Here is a 20,841-nt window from a genome sequence, read left to right as displayed (position 1 = left end):
GCACATTGATCCAAATGATGCCCAATTACAAAGATCTCAAGCCAACGGAAGTGATTGGAAGAATTGTTGCTCATGAGATGTCACTTAAGGATAAAGAGGAACTTCACAACAAATCAAGTGGTGCCTATAAAGCCTCATGTGAAGCCCCTACATCATCAAGTGAGAAACAAGACTTCAATGAAGAATTGAGCTTAATGGTGAAGAACTTCAACAAGTTCTACAAGAGTAGAAGCAAAGATAGAAGCTTCAAGTCAAGGTCCTACAATGACAAAAGATCTTCTAGTCGAGAGCGAAACTGCTACAATTGTGGAAGACCCGGACACTATTCAAATGAGTGTACGGCTCCCTACAAAAGAAGAGAAGATTCTCCAAAAAGAAGAAGCAAAGAATCACCACCAAGAGAGAGAATGAGTAGAGATGATCGTTATGAACGAAGATACTCACGGAGAAGCAAGGATTCGGAAAGGAAGGAAAAATCATCAAGGAGCTACACAAGATGAAGACATCAAGCTCATGTTGGTGAATGGGTATCCGGCTCCGACTCCGACAGCCACTCCGAGAGAAGTTATTACTCCGGCTCCGAAGATACTCAAGATGAAGGTGTTGCCGGTCTAGCACTTGTGTCAACCAACTCCTACGACATATTTGACTAACCAAATGAGGGAATTGGAAGATGTTTCATGGCCAAAGGTCCTAAGGTAACACACCCCGAGTATGTTGATTTCAATAGTGATGAAGATGACTTGTTGGGTGATGATTTGCTTGTTGACAACTCTAGTGATGAATACTATGATGAAATGTCAATTAAACATGCTAATCAAGATAAAACGAATGACAATGATAAGGAGAAGATTGAGGCTCTAACTAAAGAACTAAAAACTCTTAAGTTAGCTCATGACACTATCTTCGAAGATCATCGAGAACTTTTAAGAGCTCATGAGAAATTACGCTTTGAAAAGCTCAATCTTGAGCAAGAGCATGAGTTCTTAAAAGCAATCAATGATGATCTCCGCAAGAAAAGTTCTTCTTACATTGCCAAGCATTTACTCTTATCCACTTACATTCCTCAAGTCAAGTCTAACAAGAAAGATTCTTCCTCTAGTAGTAACAATGATCATGCTAAATCCAATATTGTTGCTTCTAGTAGTTCTCTTGATTCCACTAATGATTCTCTTCGCCAAGTTACACTTGAGCAACAAAATAGCTTATTGAAGGGAATTATAGAGAAAGGAGTGTACAAAAGCCTTGCCGGGAGTAAGCAATTCGAGGAAATTGTGCGCAAGCAAGGAATGCACCGGAGGAATCAAGGTGTTGGTTTTGAACGAAAGTTCAATGCCAATGGAGTTGAGTGGGAAGAAGATCAATACCCCTAGACAAAGTTTGTCCCTCAACAAGAGAAGTATACTTCTTTCAAGGGGACACAAGCTCAAGATGATCTTCCACCATAAGACTACAAGCAAAAAGGCAAGGACAAGCTTCAAGAGGAAATCGATGCATTTGAAGAAGCTCCAAAGACCTTAGTCAAGTGGATTCCCAAGACTACTTCAAGTTCCACTTCATCAAGTACGACTACAACTCCAAGGATTCCCATCAAGATGATGTGGATCCAAAAGAAGAAGAACTAGAGAGTTCTTGAGGGTGACTCCGCCAACATACTTCACTCTTATCATTTTGGCAAGAACAAGTGCAATCAACTTCCACATCTTGCACTAGTTCAAGGAGTCACAAACCCTCTTGTTGGTAAGACAAGGGACAAGGTAACCTAAAAGTTTTCATGGACATCATCTTTTGTGTGCATCACTCTATGTCTATGGATATCCTTGTTTGTTCCTTGTGGGACTAACCCATGTAGGTATTGAAAGTGCAATTCACTCAAATGGATAGCTCCAAGTGATCTACATCAACATTGAGCATCCACATCTTAAACATCTACATGAAGTCATCATCGACAAAACCCAAGGTTAGTTCATCCCTCTTAGGGGGGATATCACATCTAGGGGGAGCTTTACTCTAAGACTTGAGCTAAAGCAACTCTAAAGATGTGAACAAAACAATGCTTTATGTAAAAGTGGTAACCCCACTTGAGCTTAAACGATGAGTATGACCTATGATCAAGTGTTCTCACTTAACTCCTAAGTCAATATACTCATATATAGATGACCTAGTCATCGCAAATTGCTTGATAGATGCTAGAATTGGTTGTGCATGCCTTGCCACATATTTCATTTGCCATCTTATTGTGTGAGCATGCTGGATTGCATATTTTACTCATTCGAGGACATCCACTTGTTGTTTTGATTGTTTGGTTTTATCTTCTTTTGCCAAGTGGATGGACTAGAATGCCTAAGAACCTCCTCTAGCTATCTATGCTCTTCTCATCTCAAACTCTATTCATGCTGCATCACAAAATTTGATCAAGTCAGATTCGAACCACTCTGTGTGAGGAGCGCTCGGAGTCCCCGATTCGTCATAGACTTAAACTTCCAAAACCTCTATATGATTCTCGGTCTGACCGATACTCCACTTTCGGTCCTACCGAGATCATTAAGTTGATCTAAGTTTTCGATCTCGGTGCAACCGATTTGAACCTTTCGGTCACACCAAGTTTCAGTAACTGCACGCAGTTATGAATCTCGGTGCCACCGAGTCGTTCCACTCGGTCACACCGACAGGGTCGGGCTATATATAGTCACGGGCAAAATTTGGAAATTTCTCCGAACCCCTTCGCCCGCGCGATAGCCTGCTCTGCCCTCGAGGTCTCTGGATCGTCTTCTCACCGCCAGCAGCCTCCAGTCGCTGGTCTCCGTTGCCGTCAACGGGAATTCTACCCCGCCGTTGCCGCCATAGCAAGTCCCCGCCGAACTAGGGTATGGACTTGATCTTTGTGCTATTCCTCAATCTGATTCCTAGCACATTGTGATCATATTGATTCTTGCCACGTTTGAGAAACTTCTATACAGTCTAAACGCCCGTAGATTAGGTTTGATTCGAAAATTCTAGGTTTAGGTTTCCGCCGAAACCATCTCGGACCCACCGAGTTGAAAAACTCGGTCCCACCGATTTGGCTTATGCCATTACACAAGTGAGACTCGGTCTGACCGAGAATTACTTATCGGTGTGACCGATTTTTGAACTCAGTGAAACCCTAGCAGTCTCGGTGCCACCGAACTGTGACTCGGTCCTACCGAGTTCACTAGTTTAGGTTCCAAAACTGCTTCGGTATCACCGAGTTTGAAAATCGGTAGATCCGAGATGATTTTAGTAGGAAACTAAAACTAAGTTTTTGGATCATTCTTTTGCAAAAATACTCTGCATTTTGTGATGCTCATCTTTTCTATCTCATCTATAATCTATTCACAGGGTCAGCAGTCAGTTTGCAGCATGTCAGACCAGAGTGATAGCCAGAATCTGTCAGAACAGCAAGTGGTGATGAGTGAGGGCACTAGTCCCTCCAGTTCATCTGATGAAGGCAGCAGGAGCACTCCTAGTAACTTGCCAAAGGCTGCCACGAGACAAAGGAAGAAGAGGACTTCAGATTCCGAAGATGAGGACTATGTGGCAGAGGAAGAGGCCACTTCCAAGAGAGTTGAGCCAGCTCAAGGCACTAAGCCAGGTCTGAAAATCAAAAGGCCAGCAGGCAGGCAGCCCATGTCAAAGGCAAGAGCCTCAACTGAGAAGCCCACTCCCCAAGAGCCAGTTGCAGCTGAGGGCAAGAAAAGGAAGGAGAGGGTGAAGAAGACTGTGGCTAGAGTGCTTGGAAAAGCTTCCATCATGGAAGAAGAAGAGGAAGAAGAGGTAGCTGCACCAGCACCCAAGGCACCCAAGCTGATGGGTGATGCCATAAGGTCAGGGGCTACTGCATCTAAGCCCAAAGCTGCCTCCAAGCCAAAACCTAAGAGAAATACAAGGAGCATTCCTGCAGCTGAGAAGAACAAGGCCCCAGTGCCTGAGACTGTTGCTGAGGATGAGGAGGAGAATGTCCTGAGAAAGCTAAAGCCCAAGATTCCAGACCACAACAATGCTCATCCTGTGGCTGAGGATATGAAGCTCAGGAGAGATTCAGGGATGAGGAAATGGAGAGAAGCAGACCCGTATGCTTCAGGGAGAAGGACAGCAGTGGACTACAGGTTTCACACCAAGGAGCAGCAGGATTTCTATGAGACTGTTTTGCTAGATAAGAAGCCAATTGTCTGTGACATGAGATGGTTTGACTGGACCTACATGAGGGAGAAGGAGGAACACTACCCAGGAGTATATGACAGCTTTCATGCTTGTGGAGTAGCTGACTTTGTTGGGCAGAAGCTCACAAAGTGGAATGAGGAGCTTATCATGCAGTTCTACTCCACAGCTCACTTTTATCCAGATGGGAGGATCACATGGATGTTTGAGGGTACAAGGTACCAATCCACAGTGGCTGAGTGGGCACAGATCATTAATGCCCCAGAGGAGCAAGATGATGACTTGGATATCTATGCCAAGAAGAAGATGGACCATAACTCCATGTCCAATATGTACAAGGAAATTCCCAATGAAGCTCTTGACACCTTCAAGTTTGGCTCTGTGCATTACCTTCTGTCAGGGCTCCCGACGATCAATTGGATACTAAGGAACACCTTATTGCCTAAGTCTGGAGATCACAAGATGATCAGAGGCCATGCTATCAACTTGCTACATGTGTTTGATGTGCCTCAGAAGTTCAAGGTGATGAGCCTCATAGTGGAAACAATTAAGAGGACTGCAGCAGATCAAAAGAGGAGCTGCGGATATGCCCCTCAAATTCAGGAGCTCATCAACTCCAAGATGGGCACGGGCATCTATCTGTTGGACAAGGAACACCTGCCCATCCGTCCAGATTTCGAGGACAATGAAGTTGTCATGACTGAGAACGAGCCATCATCTGCCCAAGCATTTGCAAAGAAGGAGAAGGCGAGGAAGGAGAAAGCTGCCAAGATGCCTACCCAAGAGGAGGCATCTGAATACTTCTTGAAGACCAAACAAGAGCAGCTTGGTTACTTGATTGCATCCACGCTGAGGATTGAGCAAAGTCTGGCCACTCTCACTCAGAATCAACAGAGCCTAGAGAGAATCATGGAACAGAAGTTCTATGACCTGGATGTCAAGGTAACAGAAGTTCAGTCTGAAGTGGAGCAGCTCCAGGAGGACATGCAGGAGAGGAGAGGCAGGACTACCACTCATACCTTTGCCAGAGTGCCACGAGGCCCGAGGTCATCTTCTATGCCAGTTGCTGACACCAGAGCCACCACTTCAGCACCAGCTACAGCCTCAGTTCCACTAGCTCCAGCATCTACTTCAGCTCCAACTCCAGCGACTACTTCAGCATCTACCGAAGCCTTCGTCCTTGGAGTGATCCAGACTCCACCACCACCTGAAGATCAAGCCTGAGCGTCGATCTAGTGCTATGCATTTTATAGGAACTTTTTGGTAACTTGTTGCCAAAGGGGGAGAAGATGTATAGATCATAGGCTTCGAGAGAGAGAGAGTGTTGCTTTTCTCTCTTGCTCTATTTGGTGGTTTTTTGAACTTGTTTGCTTTTGAGTGTTTGGGATACTACGTCATTATTTGTGAGACATTGATGGTCATGTGTTTGATCATAAGCTACACTTAATGTTTGCTTATTATTATCATCTTATCTATCTTGTGTGATCATTCACTTTTCTTGGTGATGAGTGCATGTATTTCATTCTTATCATTTTAAGCGCTCCACCAAGATGTATGTGACATGGAAGAGTAACCCATGACTCTAACTCTTTGTGCATTTGCAGTCCAAAGCAAATTTTAAATATGCACAAATTTAGGGGGAGCTCTCACTTATCACATACTTCTCAAAGCGACGATATATTTCATGCTTATTATCATTTGTCGAAGCTTTGATCTATATGTTGTCATCAATTACCAAAAAGGGGGAGATTGAAAGTGCAACTATCCCTAGGTGGTTTTGGTAATTCATAACAACATATAGCTCATTGAGCTAATACTATTCCAAGATGATTATTTCAGGAAAGCTCAATGATTGGCATGGCATGGATGTGAAAGTGGAACCCTCAAAATGCGAAGGACAAAGGATTGGCTCAAGCTCAAAAGCTCAATACTCTTCATTTTATATTTTAGTGATCCAAGATCACATTGAGTCTTTAGGAAAAGCCAATACTATCAAGGAGGGATGAGGTGTTGCTTAATGAGCCTCTTGCTTCATGTGCTTAGTGATATGCTCCAAAACCCTCAACTACTTTCCCATATCCACATATGACCTAAACCCTAAGCCAAACTCGGTCCTACCGATTCTTCCTATCCGGCGTCACCGAGTTTCACTTGTTATTAGCCACTACCAAACCCTAGCAATTCGGTCCTACCGATAGGGATCTCGGTCTCACCGAGATGGGGTTGCAAACTCTCTGTTTCCCTTTCGTAACTTTTCGGTCCCACCGAAAGAGCGAATCAGTCCCACCGAGATTGCAATGTAAACTCAGTGTTTCCCCTTTGTAACTTTTCGGTCTCACCGAGTTCCACTCGGTCTCACCGAAAGAGCAAATCGGTCCCACCGAGTTTGCCTGACCAACTCTCTGGTTAGCTAATTACCAAATTCGGTCTCACCGAGTTTGTGTAATCGGTCTCACCGAGATTACGTTATGCCCAAACCCTAACCACATCGGTCCTACCGAGTTGCATATCAGTCCCACCGAAAATCACTAACGGTCACTAGGTTTACATTTTCGGTCCGACTGAGCTTATTGATTCAGTCCCACCGAGATTGGAAAACTGTGTAACGGTTGGATTTTGTGTGGAGGCTATATATACCCCTCCACCTTCTTCTCATTTGAGAAGAGAGCTATCAGAACACACACACCATTCCAACTCATATGTTCTGAGAGAGAACCACCTACTCATGTGTTGAGACCAAGACATTCCATTCCTACCATATGAATCTTGATCTCTAGCCTTCCCAAGTTGCTTTCCACTCAAACCCTCTTTCCACCAAATCCAAATCCTATGAGAGAGAGTTGAGTGTTGGGAGACTATCATTTGAAGCACAAGAGCAAGGACTTCATTACCTACACACCATTTGTTACTTCTTGGAGAGTGGTGTCTCCTAGATTGGCTAGGTGTCACTTGGGAGCCTCCGACAAGATTGTGGAGTTGAACCAAGGAGTTTGTAAGGGCAAGGAGATCGCCTACTTCGTGAAGATCTACCGCTAGTGAGGCAAGTCCTGTGTGGGTGATGGCCATGGTGGGATAGGCAAGGTTGCTTCTTCGTGGACCCTTTGTGGGTGGTTGCTTCTTCGTGGACCCTTCGTGGGTGGAGCCCTGTGTGGACTCGCGCAACCGTTACCCTTGGGTGGAGCCCTGTGTGGACTCGCGCAACCGTTACCCTTCGTGGGTTGAAGTCTCCATCAACGTGGATGTAGGATAGCACCACCTATCCGAACCACGGGAAAAACATCTGTGTCTCCAATAGCGTTTGAATTCTCCAAACCCTTCCCTTTACATTCTTGCAAGTTGCATGCTTTACCTTCCGCTGCCTATATACTCTTTGCATGCTTGCTTGAATTATGTGATGATTGCTTGACTTGTCCTAAATTAGCTAAAATCTGCCAAGAACTAAAATTGGGAAAAGGTTAAGTTTTTATTTGGTCAAGTAGTCTAATCACCCCCCCTCTAGACATACTTTCTATCCTACAAGCCTCCACCGCACGCTACTCCACCGGCTACTGTTCAACAACCCCTCCATCGTCTACTGTTCATCCAGCCCTCCACACCACGGGGTCCTGTTCAACCAACCCTCCATGGGCACCCCTCCACCGTCTACTGTTCATCCTACCCTCCACACCACGGGGTCCTGTTCATCCACCCCTCCACAGGCACCCCTCCATCGTCTACTATTCATCCTGCCCTCCACCACACCACGGGGTCCTGTTCATCCAGAGGCAACGCCACCACTCACTGTTCATCCAACCCCCCCCCCAACACTCACTATTCATCCCATCGATCGGCTTCAGTTAGCAGCAGTAGCCAAGGAATCGCTCGATCGGGTTCAGTTAACAGCCATCGATCGATCGCTCGGGTTTAGTAACGCGTAGCCTGTAGTGCAATCGCTCGGGTTCAGTTAGAGCCCAACGCCTTGCTCGGGTTCAGTTAGAGCCAACGCCTCGCACACACGCGCGTACGTGTATGAGAGAAACGCGCATCGCTCGGCCCCCAACCTCCCACCGTAACCGGGAACTCCCCGAAATTTTCCTCCCCCTCGCTTCTACCACGGTTTTTTCCGTCATGGACGGCCCAAAGAATGTCATGCAGCTGCGTCTCCGGCCCGCCCAGGACGAAAAGCCCATTTTCTGTCATGATTTTTTGTCATAGAAGTAGGAGCCCACCACATCTATGATGATACCGGGTTTTGTCACAATTATCATCATAGAAGTGTCATATGTATGACAGAAAAAAAATTCGTTCGGCCCAAAATGTCACGGATGTGTCTTTTTTTGTAGTGTCTGTGTTTTGCTTGGAGCGTCTTGTATTATTTGTGTCTTTGTTTGTTAGTCTGCCACAATCATCCTTGCTGTACACACCTTTTGAGAGAGCCAATTATGAATTAAAATTTGATAGAATACTCTATGTGCTTCACTTATATCTTTTGAGCGTTGTAGTTTTGCTCTATGTGCTTCACTTATATCTTTTGAGCGTTGTAATTTTGCTCTATGTGCTTCACTTAGATCTTTTAGAGCACAGTGGTGGATTTGTTTTAAAGAAATTATTGATCTCTCATGCTTCACTTAGATCATTTTGAGAGTCTTAATAGCATGATAAATTTCTTAATAATAATATGCTTGGTATTCAAGATTTGTGAAACTTTCTTTTGAGTGCATTGAATACTAAGAAAAGATTGATGCTTGATAATTGTATTGAGATATGGAGGTGATAATATTAGAGTCATGCTAGTTGAGTAGTTGTGAATTTAAAGAATACTTGCGTTGAAGTTTGTGATTCCCGTAGCATGCACGTATGGTGAACCGTTATGTGATGAAGTCGGAGCATGATTTATTTATTGATTGTCTTCCTTATGAGTGGCGGTCGGGGACGAGCGATGGTCTTTTCCTACCAATCTATCCCCCTAGGAGCATGCGCGTAATACTTTGCTTTGATAACTTCTAGATTTTTGCAATAAGTATATGAGTTCTTTATGACTAATGTTGAGTCCATGGATTATACGCACTTTTTCCCATCCTTCCACCATTGCTAGCCTCTCTAATACCGCGCACTTTTCGCCAGTATCATACACCCACCAAATACCTTCCTCAAAACAGCCACCATACCTACCTATTATGGCATTCCCATAGCCATTCCGAGATATATTGCCATGCAACTTTCCACCGTTCCGTTTATTATGACAAGCTCCATCATTGTCATATTGCTAGCATGATCATGTAGTTGACATCATATTCGTGGCAAAGCCATCGTTCATAATTCTTTCATACATGTCACTCTTGATTCATTGCATATCCCGGTACACCGCCGGAGGCATTCATATAGAGTCATATTTGTTCTAAGTATCGAGTTGTAATTGTTGAGTTGTAAGAAAAATAAAAGTGTGATGATCATCAATTTTTAGAGCATTGTCCCAAGTGAGGAAAGGATGATGGAGACTATGATTCCCCCATAAGTCGGGATGAGACTCCGGACGAAAAAAAATAATAATCAAAGAGGCCACAAAAAAAGGCCCAAATAAAAAAATGAGAGAAAAAGAGAGAAGGGACAATGTTACTATCCTTTTACCACACTTGTGCTTCAAAGTAGCACCAAGATCATCATGATAGAGAGTCTCTCATTTTGTCACTTCCATATACTAGCGGGAATTTTTCATTATAGAACTTGGCTTGTATATTCCAATGATGGGCTTCCTCAAATTGCCCTAGGTCTTCGTGAGCAAGCGAGTTGGATGCATACCCACTTAGTTTCTTTTGATGAGCTTTCATATACTTATAGCTCTAGTGCATCCGTTGCATGGCAATCCCTACTCACTCACATTGATATCTATTAATGGGCATCTCCATAGCCCGTTGATACGCCTAGTTGATGTGAGACTATCTTCCCCTCTTTTTTTGTCTTCTCCACAACCACCACTCTATTCCACATATAGTGCTATATCCATGGCTCACGCTCATGTATTGCGTGAAGATCGAAAAAGTTTTGAAAATGTTAAAGTATGAAACAATTGCTTGGCTTGTCATCGGGGTTGTGCATGATTTAAATACTTTGTGGGGTGAAGATAGAGCATAGCCAGACTATATGATTTTGTAGGGATAACTTTCTTTGGCCATGATATTTTGAGAAGACATAATTGCTTTGTTAGTATGCTTGAAGTATTATTATTTTTATGTCAATATGAACTTTTGTCTTGAATCTTTAGAATCTGAATATTCATACCACAATTAAGAAGATTTGCATTGAAATTATGCCAAGTAGCACTCCGCATCAAAAATTCTCTTTTTATCATTTACCTACTCGAGGACGAGAAGGAATTAAGCTTGGGGATGCCTGATACGTCTCCAACGTATCTATAATTTTTGATTGCTCCATGCTATATTATCTACTATTTTGGACTATATTGGGCTTTATTTTCCACTTGTATATTATTTTTGGGACTAACCTATTAACCGGAGGCCCAGCCCAGAATTGTTGTTTTTGCCTATTTCAGTGTTTCGAAGAAACAGAATATCAAACGGAATAAAACCTTCAGGAACGTGGTTTTCTCACCGAACGTGATCCAGGAGACTTGGACCCTACGCCAAGGCATCAAAGAGGCGGTCACGAGGGTGGGGGGCGCCCCCCCCCCCTTAGGGCACGCCCCCTGCCTCGTGGGCCCCTCGAAGCTCCACCGGCGTACTCCTTCCTCCTATATATACGTACATACCCCCAAACGAACAGAACAGGAGCCAAAAACCTAATTCCACCACCGCAACTTTCTGTATCCACAAGATCCCATCTTGGGGCCTGTTCCGGAGCTCCGCCAGAGAGGGTCGTCATCACGGAGGGCTTCTACATCATCATAGCCCCTCCGATGAAGTGTGAGTAGTTTACCTCAGACCTTCGGGTCCATAGTTAGTAGCTAGATGGATTCTTCTCTCTTTTTGGATCTCAATACAATGTTCTCCCCCTCTCTTGTGGAGATCTATTCGATGTAATCTTCTTTTTGCGATGTGTTTGTTGAGACCGATGAATTGTGGGTTTATGATCAAGTCTATCTATGAATAATATTTGAATCTTCTCTGAATTCTTTTATGTATGATTGGTTATCTTTGCAAGTCTCTTTGAATTATCAGTTTGGTTTGGCCTACTAGATTGGTTTTTCTTGCCATGGGAGAAGTGCTTAGCTTTGGGTTCGATCTTGCGGTGTCCTTTCCCAGTGACAAAAGGGGCAGCAAGGCACGTATTGCATCGTTGCCATCGAGGATAACAAGATGGGGTTTATTTCATATTGCATGAATTTATCTCTCTACATCATGTCATCTTGCTTAAGGCGTTACTCTGTTTTTAACTTAATACTCTAGATGCATGCTGGATAGCGGTCGATGAGTGGAGTAATAGTAGTAGATGCAGGCAGGTGTCGGTCTACTTGTCTCAGACGTGATGCCTATATACATGATCATACCTAGATATTCTCATAACTATGCTCAATTCTGTCAATTGCTCAACAGTAATTTGTTCACCCACCATAGAATACTTATGCTCTTGAGAGAAGCCACTAGTGAAACCTATGGCCCCCGGGTCTATTCTCATCATATCAATCTCCATCACTTTATATTTGCTTTGCTTTTTACTTTGCCTTTTACTTTTTACTTTGCATCTCTATATCAAAAATACCAAAAATATTATCTATCATCTCTATCAGATCTCACTCTCGTAAGTGACCGTGAAGGGATTAACAACCCCTAATCGCGTTGGTTGGGAGGAGCTATTGCTTTTGTGTAGGTACGAGGGACTTGAGTGTGGCCTCCTACTGGATTGATACCTTGGTTCTCAAAAACTAAGGGAAATACTTACGCTACTCTACTACATCATCCTCTCCTCTTCGGGGAAATCCAACGCAAGCTTAAGAGGTAGCACCCCCCCCCCCCCGGCAAAGATATGGGCCTTATTGGGCCTAGGGCGGGACAAACCATCCCCTTGTGGGCTGGTGCGCCCCCATATGGGCCGATCTAAGTGGAGAAAGGAAAAGGGGAGGAGGAAAGGAAATAGAGGGAATAGGATTCCCCCTTCCTTTCCCCTCTCCCCTCTTTCCTCCCCCCTCCGGAGATAAGGAAAGGGGGAGGCCAAATTGGAGGAGGCCCCAAGTAGGATTCCTCCTACTTGGGGTGCCCCAAGGCTGCTCCCCTCCCTCTCCCACCTATATATACATGGGGTGGGGGCGCCTAGAAAACACACCAACAATTGTTAGCCGTGTGCGGAGCCCCCCTCCACAGTTTACGCCTCTGGCCATATTCACATAGTGCTTAGGCGAAGTCCTGCGCGGATTACTTCACCATCATCGTCACCACGCCGTCGTGCTAACGGAACTCTCCCTCGATACTTTGCTGGATCAAGAGTTCGAGGGACGTCATCGAGTTGAACGCGTGCAGAACTCGGAGGTGCCGTACGTTCGGTGCTTGATCGGTCGGAACGAGAAGAAGTTCGAGTACATCAACCGCGTTAACAAACGCTTCCGCTTTCGGTCTATGAGGGTACGTAGACACACTCACCCCTCTCGTTGCTATGCATCTCCTAGATAGATCTTGCGTGATCGTAGGATTTTTTTGAAATTGCATGCTACATTCCCCAATAATCCTCTGTTTCCTTAGTGTTGATTTTTACCGTATATTCATATATGTTATTTGGGTTAATGAACCCAATGTCATAGATTTGTCCTCTTTTTTGCGTTCGAGAATCTTCATTTTGTGTAATATAGTGATGATAATTATACAGGCAATGAACAAGCTGAGCTAGAGACTTAATTACAGAAATAATACTTACAGACAATAGCAACTGACAATAGATTTGTTGATGTCATCTTGATTGTATAACTGAAATAATTCATCAAATTCAATGTACATTGATATGTCTCCAACATATCTATAATTTTTGATTGCTCCATGCTATATTATCTACTGTTTTAGTCGATATTGGGCTTTATTATCCACTTTTATATTATTTTTGGGACTAACCTATTAACCGGAGGCCCAGCCCAGAATTGCTATTTTTTGCCTATTTCAGTGTTTTGAAGAAAAGGAATATCAGACGGAGTCGAAACGGAATGAAATCAACTAGAGAAGTTATTTTTGGAAGGAAAGCTACCTCAAAAGCTTGGAGTGCACGTCAGGAAAGGAACGAGGGAGCCAGGAGGGTGGGGGCGCGCCCACCCCCCTAGGGCACGCCCCCCTGCCTCGTGGGCCCCTCGTGGCTCCCCTGACGTACTTCTTCCGCCTATATAACTCCATATACCCTAAAACTTCCAGAGAACAGAATAGATCGGGAGTTCCGCCACCGCAAGCCTCTGTAGCCACCAAAAACCAATCGGGACCCTGTTCCGGCACCCTGCCGGAGGAGGGAACCCTCACCGGTGGCCATCTTCATCATCCCGGCGATCTCCATGACGAGGAGGGAGTAGTTTACCCTCGGGGCTGAGGGTATGTACCAGTAGCTATGTGTTTGATCTCTCTCTATCTCGTGTTCTTGATTTGGCACGATCTTGATGTATCGCGAGCTTTGCTATTATAGTTGGATCTTATGTTGCTTCTCCCCCTCTACTCTCTTGTAATGGATTGAGTCTTTAATGACTTGAGAACACTTGATGTATGTCTTGCCGTGCGTATCTGTGGTGACAATGGGATATCACGTGATTCACTTGATGTATGTCTTGGTGATCAACTTGCGGGTTCCGCCGATGAACTTATGCATAGGGGTTGGCACACGTTTTCGTCTTGATTCTCTGGTAGAAACTTTGGGGCACTCTTTGAAGTACTTTGTGTTGGATTGAATAGATGAATCTGAGATTGTGTGATGCATATCGTATAATCATGGGATATTTAAATTAGTGCCCCTGGTTCCTTAGTTGTGCTCACTTTTCCCCACGCTCCAAACATTTGCTCACTTTTCCCCTCTTCCTTAGCTGAAACTCTCACAAATGCTCATAGCGGGCGTTTGCCGTCTTGACCGTCCATTGACCGTTAATTGCTGACGAGTGGGGCCGAGTCTTCGTTTGACTGTTGCTTGCTGACGGGTGGGACCGCAAGGAGACATGTATTGGGCAGCTTGTCTGAATCTGAAACAGATCTAGACAGGCTGCACTGCACAGCGCCGCCCCGCCCCCTCCGCCGGCATCTTGCCGCGTCCATCGCAGTTGTTTCCTCCACCCTATGCCCTCATTCGTTCGTCGGCGACGCCGGGTCTCCGCCAGATATAGCCCACCCCCCATCCGGGATTACATAGCGACGTTGAGTGAGGACGCCCAGAATGCAGTCGATCATGGAGAGGATTGGGTCGAATCCGCGGGAGATAATTCATGGATTAAACCTGGGTAAGCATTGTTTCCTCTCAAATTGACGTTCTAAGTCGTATTGTAGGCCGTGTTTGACTTCTGTTTGCTTGAATCGTTTGAATTTGTGCTCGATTTTACCCAGCTAACTGAAGCCTTTGTTTCCTTCCCCAACAAAATAGGATTGATCCCCGCTGGCTTTCCGGCCGGCGATTAGAATGGAAAATAGTGTGCTGCGTGGTACTAAACCGCATTTGATTTCATCATTTTTCTATCCTAAAGTGGTAGAAACCATCATATCTTTCAAAGATTTGTGAGCTGAGCTCCGAAACACCTATCCCTGGAGTGATGCCGATGCTGTTGAACTGAATTACTTCAGCAGTGACGAGCAAAGATTTCTCCCACTAACTTGCAACGATCATATGCCGTTGCTTTTTGCTGGGATTGCTGGCTGCTGATTCGGTAAACTCCAAATCGATGTGCTTCAGCCACGCGCAGAACGGGCGAAGGGGAAGGGAGTTCAGACATCATCTATTTGTGCTAATAGCCAGCACCCCGACACTCTTGTAGGTCGACACCAAGTAAAGCAAGTGGTTCATGGAGCCACAACATGCCTGCTGCCAATTCTGGTTCCGATTCAGCTGCTGCTTCTCGTGTACCTTCTGCAGTTGGTGTAGAAGAAGATGCAGAACCTGACGAGGCAGTGCCTACAAATGATGATGAAGACGAGATGATGTTTCCTGAACTGGTCGATGTAGCCAGTCAGCAAGTAGTGGATGACGAATATATGGAGGAGCCCATCAGCCAAGCTAGGTTTGATGACACTGACGATGAAGAGAAGGTGGAGAACATGGACAGCTTAATAGAGGATGAATACGATGGTGATGACATGCCAACAATTGAGTGGAACAGGGAAAAACCTGAGCTTAGTGTAGGTACCATTTTCCAATCAATGGTGGACTGTCGGAATGCAGTGACAACATGGTGCATTATATCTGAAAACACCTATAAGATTAAAAGGAGTGACCAGCAAGGTTCATAGTTTTTTGTCCATATCCTAGGTGTAGGTGGAAGTTGCATGCATCTCGTATGAGAAAGAGCAAATATATTCAGGTAATCCAAGTTCAGTTAGTAATTTAGTTTCAGATCGTTGAGTAAGGTTTCTTAACTGTTCTTTACCCTTTTATTTTGTTTCATATAAAGAAAAACCCACACAAGCACACCTGTCCACCTGGAGGGGGAGGGGGGAAGGCCAAAACCAAGCTAGCAAAAACTAGGTGGGTGGCAGATGCTATATTGGATTGGCTGAGAGAAGAACCTGGACTTGGTCCAACAGCACTCCATGGGAAGCTTTTTGAGAAGTACAAGATAGAAATTCCTTACATGAGAATTTTCAATGCTAGGGAAAAGGCTCTTGACAGAATTAATGGTCAATGGAATGACAGTTTTCAGCTGCTTTACACTTTCAAAGCTAAAGTGGAGATGGCAAGTCCAGGGAGTGTTGTAGAGATTGACAAGCATACAGTTCCATTCAAAATAAAAGGGAAGTCATTTCAGAAGGAGTGCTTCAGAAGGGCTTTTGTTTGTTTCAAGGCTTGCTGGCAGGGGTTTCTAGATGGTTGCAGGCCCTATTTGGCTGTAGATGCTACACATTTGACTGGAAGATGGAGAGGATAGCTAGTAGCAGCTTCTGCAGTTGATGGACACAACTGGCTATTCCTAGTTGCATTTGGTGTGGTGGAGGCGGAGTCTGAGGAAAGTTGGGTCTGGTTTCTGCAGCAGTTGCGCAACATTATAGGCACACCCCTAGGTTTAGCTATACACACAGATGCTTGCAAGGGTTTAGAGAGTGCAGTGGAAATTGTATTCCCTGGAGTGGAGCATAGGGAATGTATGCGACACCTAGCGCATAATTTCAAAAAGAAGTTCAAAGGTAAAGTTTATGATGAGAACTTATGTCCAGCATCATACACATGCAGCAAAAGGAAGCATGAACACCATTTGAGAGTGTTGTATGCTCAAAATCCTCTTGTGAAGGAGTACATGGATGCACATCATGGCAAGGTGTGGTCAAGAAGCAAATTCAACGAAATTTGCAAAGTAGATTATGTGACCAGTAACCTTGCAGAATGCTTCAATTCAAAGTTCAAGTCAGTGAAAGGGCTCTTGTTGTGGCAAGCATTTGACAAGATGAGGCAAATGATCATGATAAAGATGGCTCTTCGCAAAAGAATTGCAGAAACACAATATGTTGGTCATCAAATGCTCCCATCACTGATTAAGGCATTGCACTTGAAGGCAAGAGGACTGAAGATGAAATGTATTCGATCTGGTACATATGAGGGAGAGGTTACCTATACTGACACTAAAAATAGGGTATGGAGGTATCCTGTGAACCTAAGTACTAGAGAATGTACTTGTAGGCAATGGCAGATCCATGGGAAGCCATGCATACATGCCCTACATCTGATGACCGTTATCGGGGGTGCAGATGGTGAAGTTGATCAATATTGCTCTGAGTATTTCTCTGTTGCCAAATTTATGGCTACTTATGCTGACAATGTGCCTGCACTATTGGGGAAAGATCAATGGAACATAGTAGATACAGGGTTCAAACTCCACGCTCCTGTCATTACTAGACCACCAGGAAGACCAAGGAACCAGAGGATTAGAGCAGGTGAGGAGGGTCGTGTACCAAAGAAGCGTGCTTGCAAAAAATGTGGAGTTCTGGGGCATATTGCTAGGCTTTGTACCAATGCAGTGGATGCATCATTTGGAGAGGAGGAAAGACGGACAACAGCCAATGCTGAGGAGAATGCAACAGCAATGGAGACTGAAGATGCAGTGGAGAATGCAGCAGCAAATGAAGCATCTTGGTATGTGTTTGCACCCTTTGTAGAATGCAGCTACCCTTTTGTTTGCATTTGTTCTCTTTTTTGCCTATGGCTTATAATTTTATTTACCAGCTCTAGGGAGAAAAGGCCAAGAGATGAAGAAGCAGAAGATTTTGAAACCATGGCCTTTGATGGTTTTGAATCTATAAGAGAGGAAGAGGAGGGCGTAATTTTTCCAATTGTGCCTTTAAAGATTACTGAACCCATAGATGATCGTCAAATGGTCGTCAAGTGCTCGGCGAGTGCAACTACTCCATCAGCACCTCCACGAGGAAAACCCCAAGTAAAGCCCAAGATCAAAAGGAACAAGAGTCTGAAAGAAAAGAGCATCTCAACTAGGGAAACCATGAGCAAGACGGTGAATCCAGCTGCAAACACAAGGAGCAAGTCGAAAATTTGAATTAAGTTGTTGGGAAATGTTTGTGTTGTCAATTTGAGGACGAGTGGATCACTTAAAACTTGGTAGATTTGTATTAAGATGTTGGTATCTTAAAACTTGGTAGATTTGAGCTACTGTGAAAACTTATCAGTTGTAATAATGTTTCTTCTACTTTGGTTTCTTATTTGAGTCAGAATTCAAATTTCCATCAAAATTTGAATTTAAATCAATATTTGAATTTGGGCCAAAATTTGGATTCGAGTCAAAGTTGAAGTTGAACATTGGAGGTTCATTGCTCTGTGCGGTGTATTTGATCGAGCATTTGAAGTCCAATATTCGTAGGTGAACAGTCCGAATGAGAAATGTGCTAGAAACGAGCTCGAAAACTAGGGTAAACAGCCCTATTTGAAATCAAGTTTTTTTTGACCTTGCCTAAATGAGGCATATATTTTTTTTATTAACACTTGTTCCATATATATAGGGTAAAAACGAAGTCTCACTATTTATTGATTAATATTCATATTACTACATTTTTTTGAAAAAAATATGCTTTTAATTCAAAACCGTCAAATAACACGTTTTAGATATGAAAATGAAAAAGTAAGTTCAGATCCTTCTTACTCACTCCAAAATGAAGCTATGGAGATTTTTCTGATTTTTTTTTAATTATTTTGATTTTTTTTCAAATCCTAAACCCTCTCTCCCTATTCTACGAACTCTGAAAATGTTCATAGGTGATAGCTCATTTGTGTGAAGACTTTTTTCATGAAAATGACCTACACCAAGTTTATTTTTTTTCTCATAACCTTGTCACATATGACGGCTATGTGCGCAAGAATTACAACATTTTGATTTTTTTTGAATTTTTTAAAAACATTTGAACTTGATTTCGACAGATCACTTCAAAAAATGATTTTTCAAAAAAACGCCCCTATACCGAGTTTATATTTTTTATGGTAACTAGGTCTCATAAACGGACGAACTACATTTGTTTTATATTTTTGTGATTTTTTCTAATTTTGTTATGGCCATTTCAAATCTGGTCAAACCCTAATAACCCCGTTGACTCGCTCATAACCCCGCAGAAATGCTCCAAACCCTAGCGTCGAATGTGCGCCGTCGGATCCTACCAAGCGCCAAACACCACCCGTCAGATGTGGGGCAGGCATGCGCGATCCGCGTGATGCATCCTGATTGGCTACTGCACTGTCCTTCTCGGGTTTTTTACGATCTGCCCCACTTTACATATGAAATTGTATTTTTCGCATATGACCACCACATGTCAGTGTTAAGAGTTGGTTCAAATATTGAAACTGCAAAATACAATGTGGCAAATCGTCAATATAGCTTCCCCTTCTCCTCTTCTCCATCTGACAGACAAAGGCATCGAGCAGATCGAGCAATTCCTCTGTTTCTTTCCCCATCTTCTCGTTCTTCTTCCTCTCGAGCAATTCCTCTGTTTCTTCCTCTTGGGCGATATGTCGACCTCCTCGTCAGCCCCCCGTTCCATGTGGTCGGTGTATGATCCAGTGCCGATGACTCGATGCACTGACTGCCCATGGACTACGCCACTGAAGCGATTGACTTTGAAGGAGGAGAAGAATTGGAACTTTGGGCGCGAGTTCGTCAAATGTGAGAGCAAGCCGGAGGGGCAGGTTAGATCTGAGTTTTCCTCGCATCCTTTATCTCTAATTTCTCAAAAAATCTGTCAGATTTGGATTTAGGTTACATGATTTCATTTTCAGATCGTGAAGAAATGCCACCATTTCGAGTGGATGGATGATTACATCCAGAGGCTTCAAGGGTCGGGCTTGCTGGATTCGAGGGGGAATGCAATCAGCGAGTCCAATCTGCCCCATGACAGTGCCGCTCCAGCAGCAGCAGCGCGTCCAGAATACCCGACGGTGGTAGATGTCGAACTGAAGACGGAATTGAAGAAGATGAACAAGAACTTCAAGCAGCTGATTGAGTTGAAGAAGCAATCCAATCTGATAGCTTTAGGAATACTTGCTCTAGGAATTTTTTACTTGATGGCCATCTCTCGTTAGAGATGTTTGTCTACTGTTGTTGCCACTGTTTAGCAATCCAAGTCTGTTTATCTCAAATGCAACTCTGTTTAGTGCAACTGTCGATCACTGAATGTATGCAGTTTACTGTTAAGTTTCGACACTTTCAGTTTCGGCAGAAAACAACTACCAGTTCAGTGATAGGATTATTTTGTTAGCTAATAACCTCGAGTATTGTATCATACCATAGCTCGTCAGATGATAGTAAGTAGTACTTGAGCAGCACAAGGAACATACATCAAGTTCATCTCTTCTCTGTCGCACTTGCCAAACTTTTGTCCTCGAGTTCGTCAGTTCTGCTAAAAAAACCTAGTTCGCTGGCCCAAAAAGAAGCCCAGAAACAAGCGATGTTTCTTTTTTTGTTTAGGAAGGATTGCTTTGTTCTTTTTTGTTTCTGATTGCTTTTTTCATTAATTTGATTGCCCAATCTCTTCTATCTCATTGAGGAATTTTTTTGGCTTTCCTTTATGGGTACCTTCATTTTTTAGAATCAAAGTATTTGCAAACTGCAGTATTATTATGCCTTGCGAACCAATACTTCATGATTAGAAAAAGAGGTCTAAACCTCTTTTTTATATACTTCAAACATAGTGTAGTTAAAACTACACTTTTGACTAAAGCCAAATATCTCAAAGTATTTGATACTTCAATATTTCTGAAAACCAAAGTATTCTTTGAATACCTAAAAATACAGAGCTCTCAAACCAAAGCCGTGTAAAAATGTACAATATGTTCTTATTTTTAGAAGGCATCTATAAACACATCATTTTTAGTTTGTTTGGTTAATTTTTCCCATGCCAATTAGCCGTGTCTAAACTTGGGACAAACAAAATACAAACATAACAAAGCATTAATATAACACACATAACTTAACTTAGATAGGGTACGGTTGCTAGGGCAACATAAGTTCTTACATAGACACCATAGATAATAGTTAACCTTACATAGATAGCTCGGGCAACACACACACCAAACTAACAC

The 20,841-nt window shown here is 43.5% G+C and overlaps 1 protein-coding gene across 1 annotated transcript; it reads left to right on the top strand.

The window, feature by feature from the left end:
- Positions 1-16,414: 16,414 nt before the first annotated feature.
- LOC147981140 (uncharacterized) lies at positions 16,415-17,815 on the top strand. Its single transcript, XM_087517037.1, has 2 exons — positions 16,415-17,403; positions 17,494-17,815. Exons 1-2 carry the CDS (start codon positions 16,415-16,417, stop codon positions 17,813-17,815), a joined length of 1,311 nt encoding a protein of 436 aa, XP_087373163.1.
- Positions 17,816-20,841: the final 3,026 nt, after the last annotated feature.

The sequence above is a fragment of the Triticum urartu genome, chromosome 3A (genome assembly GCF_056163025.1).
Source record: "Triticum urartu cultivar PI428250 chromosome 3A, HENAU_Tu73, whole genome shotgun sequence".
NCBI lineage: Eukaryota > Viridiplantae > Streptophyta > Magnoliopsida > Poales > Poaceae > Triticum > Triticum urartu.
Note: the sequence above shows the minus strand (reverse complement) of the source record. Positions and strands in the feature narration are given on the sequence as shown.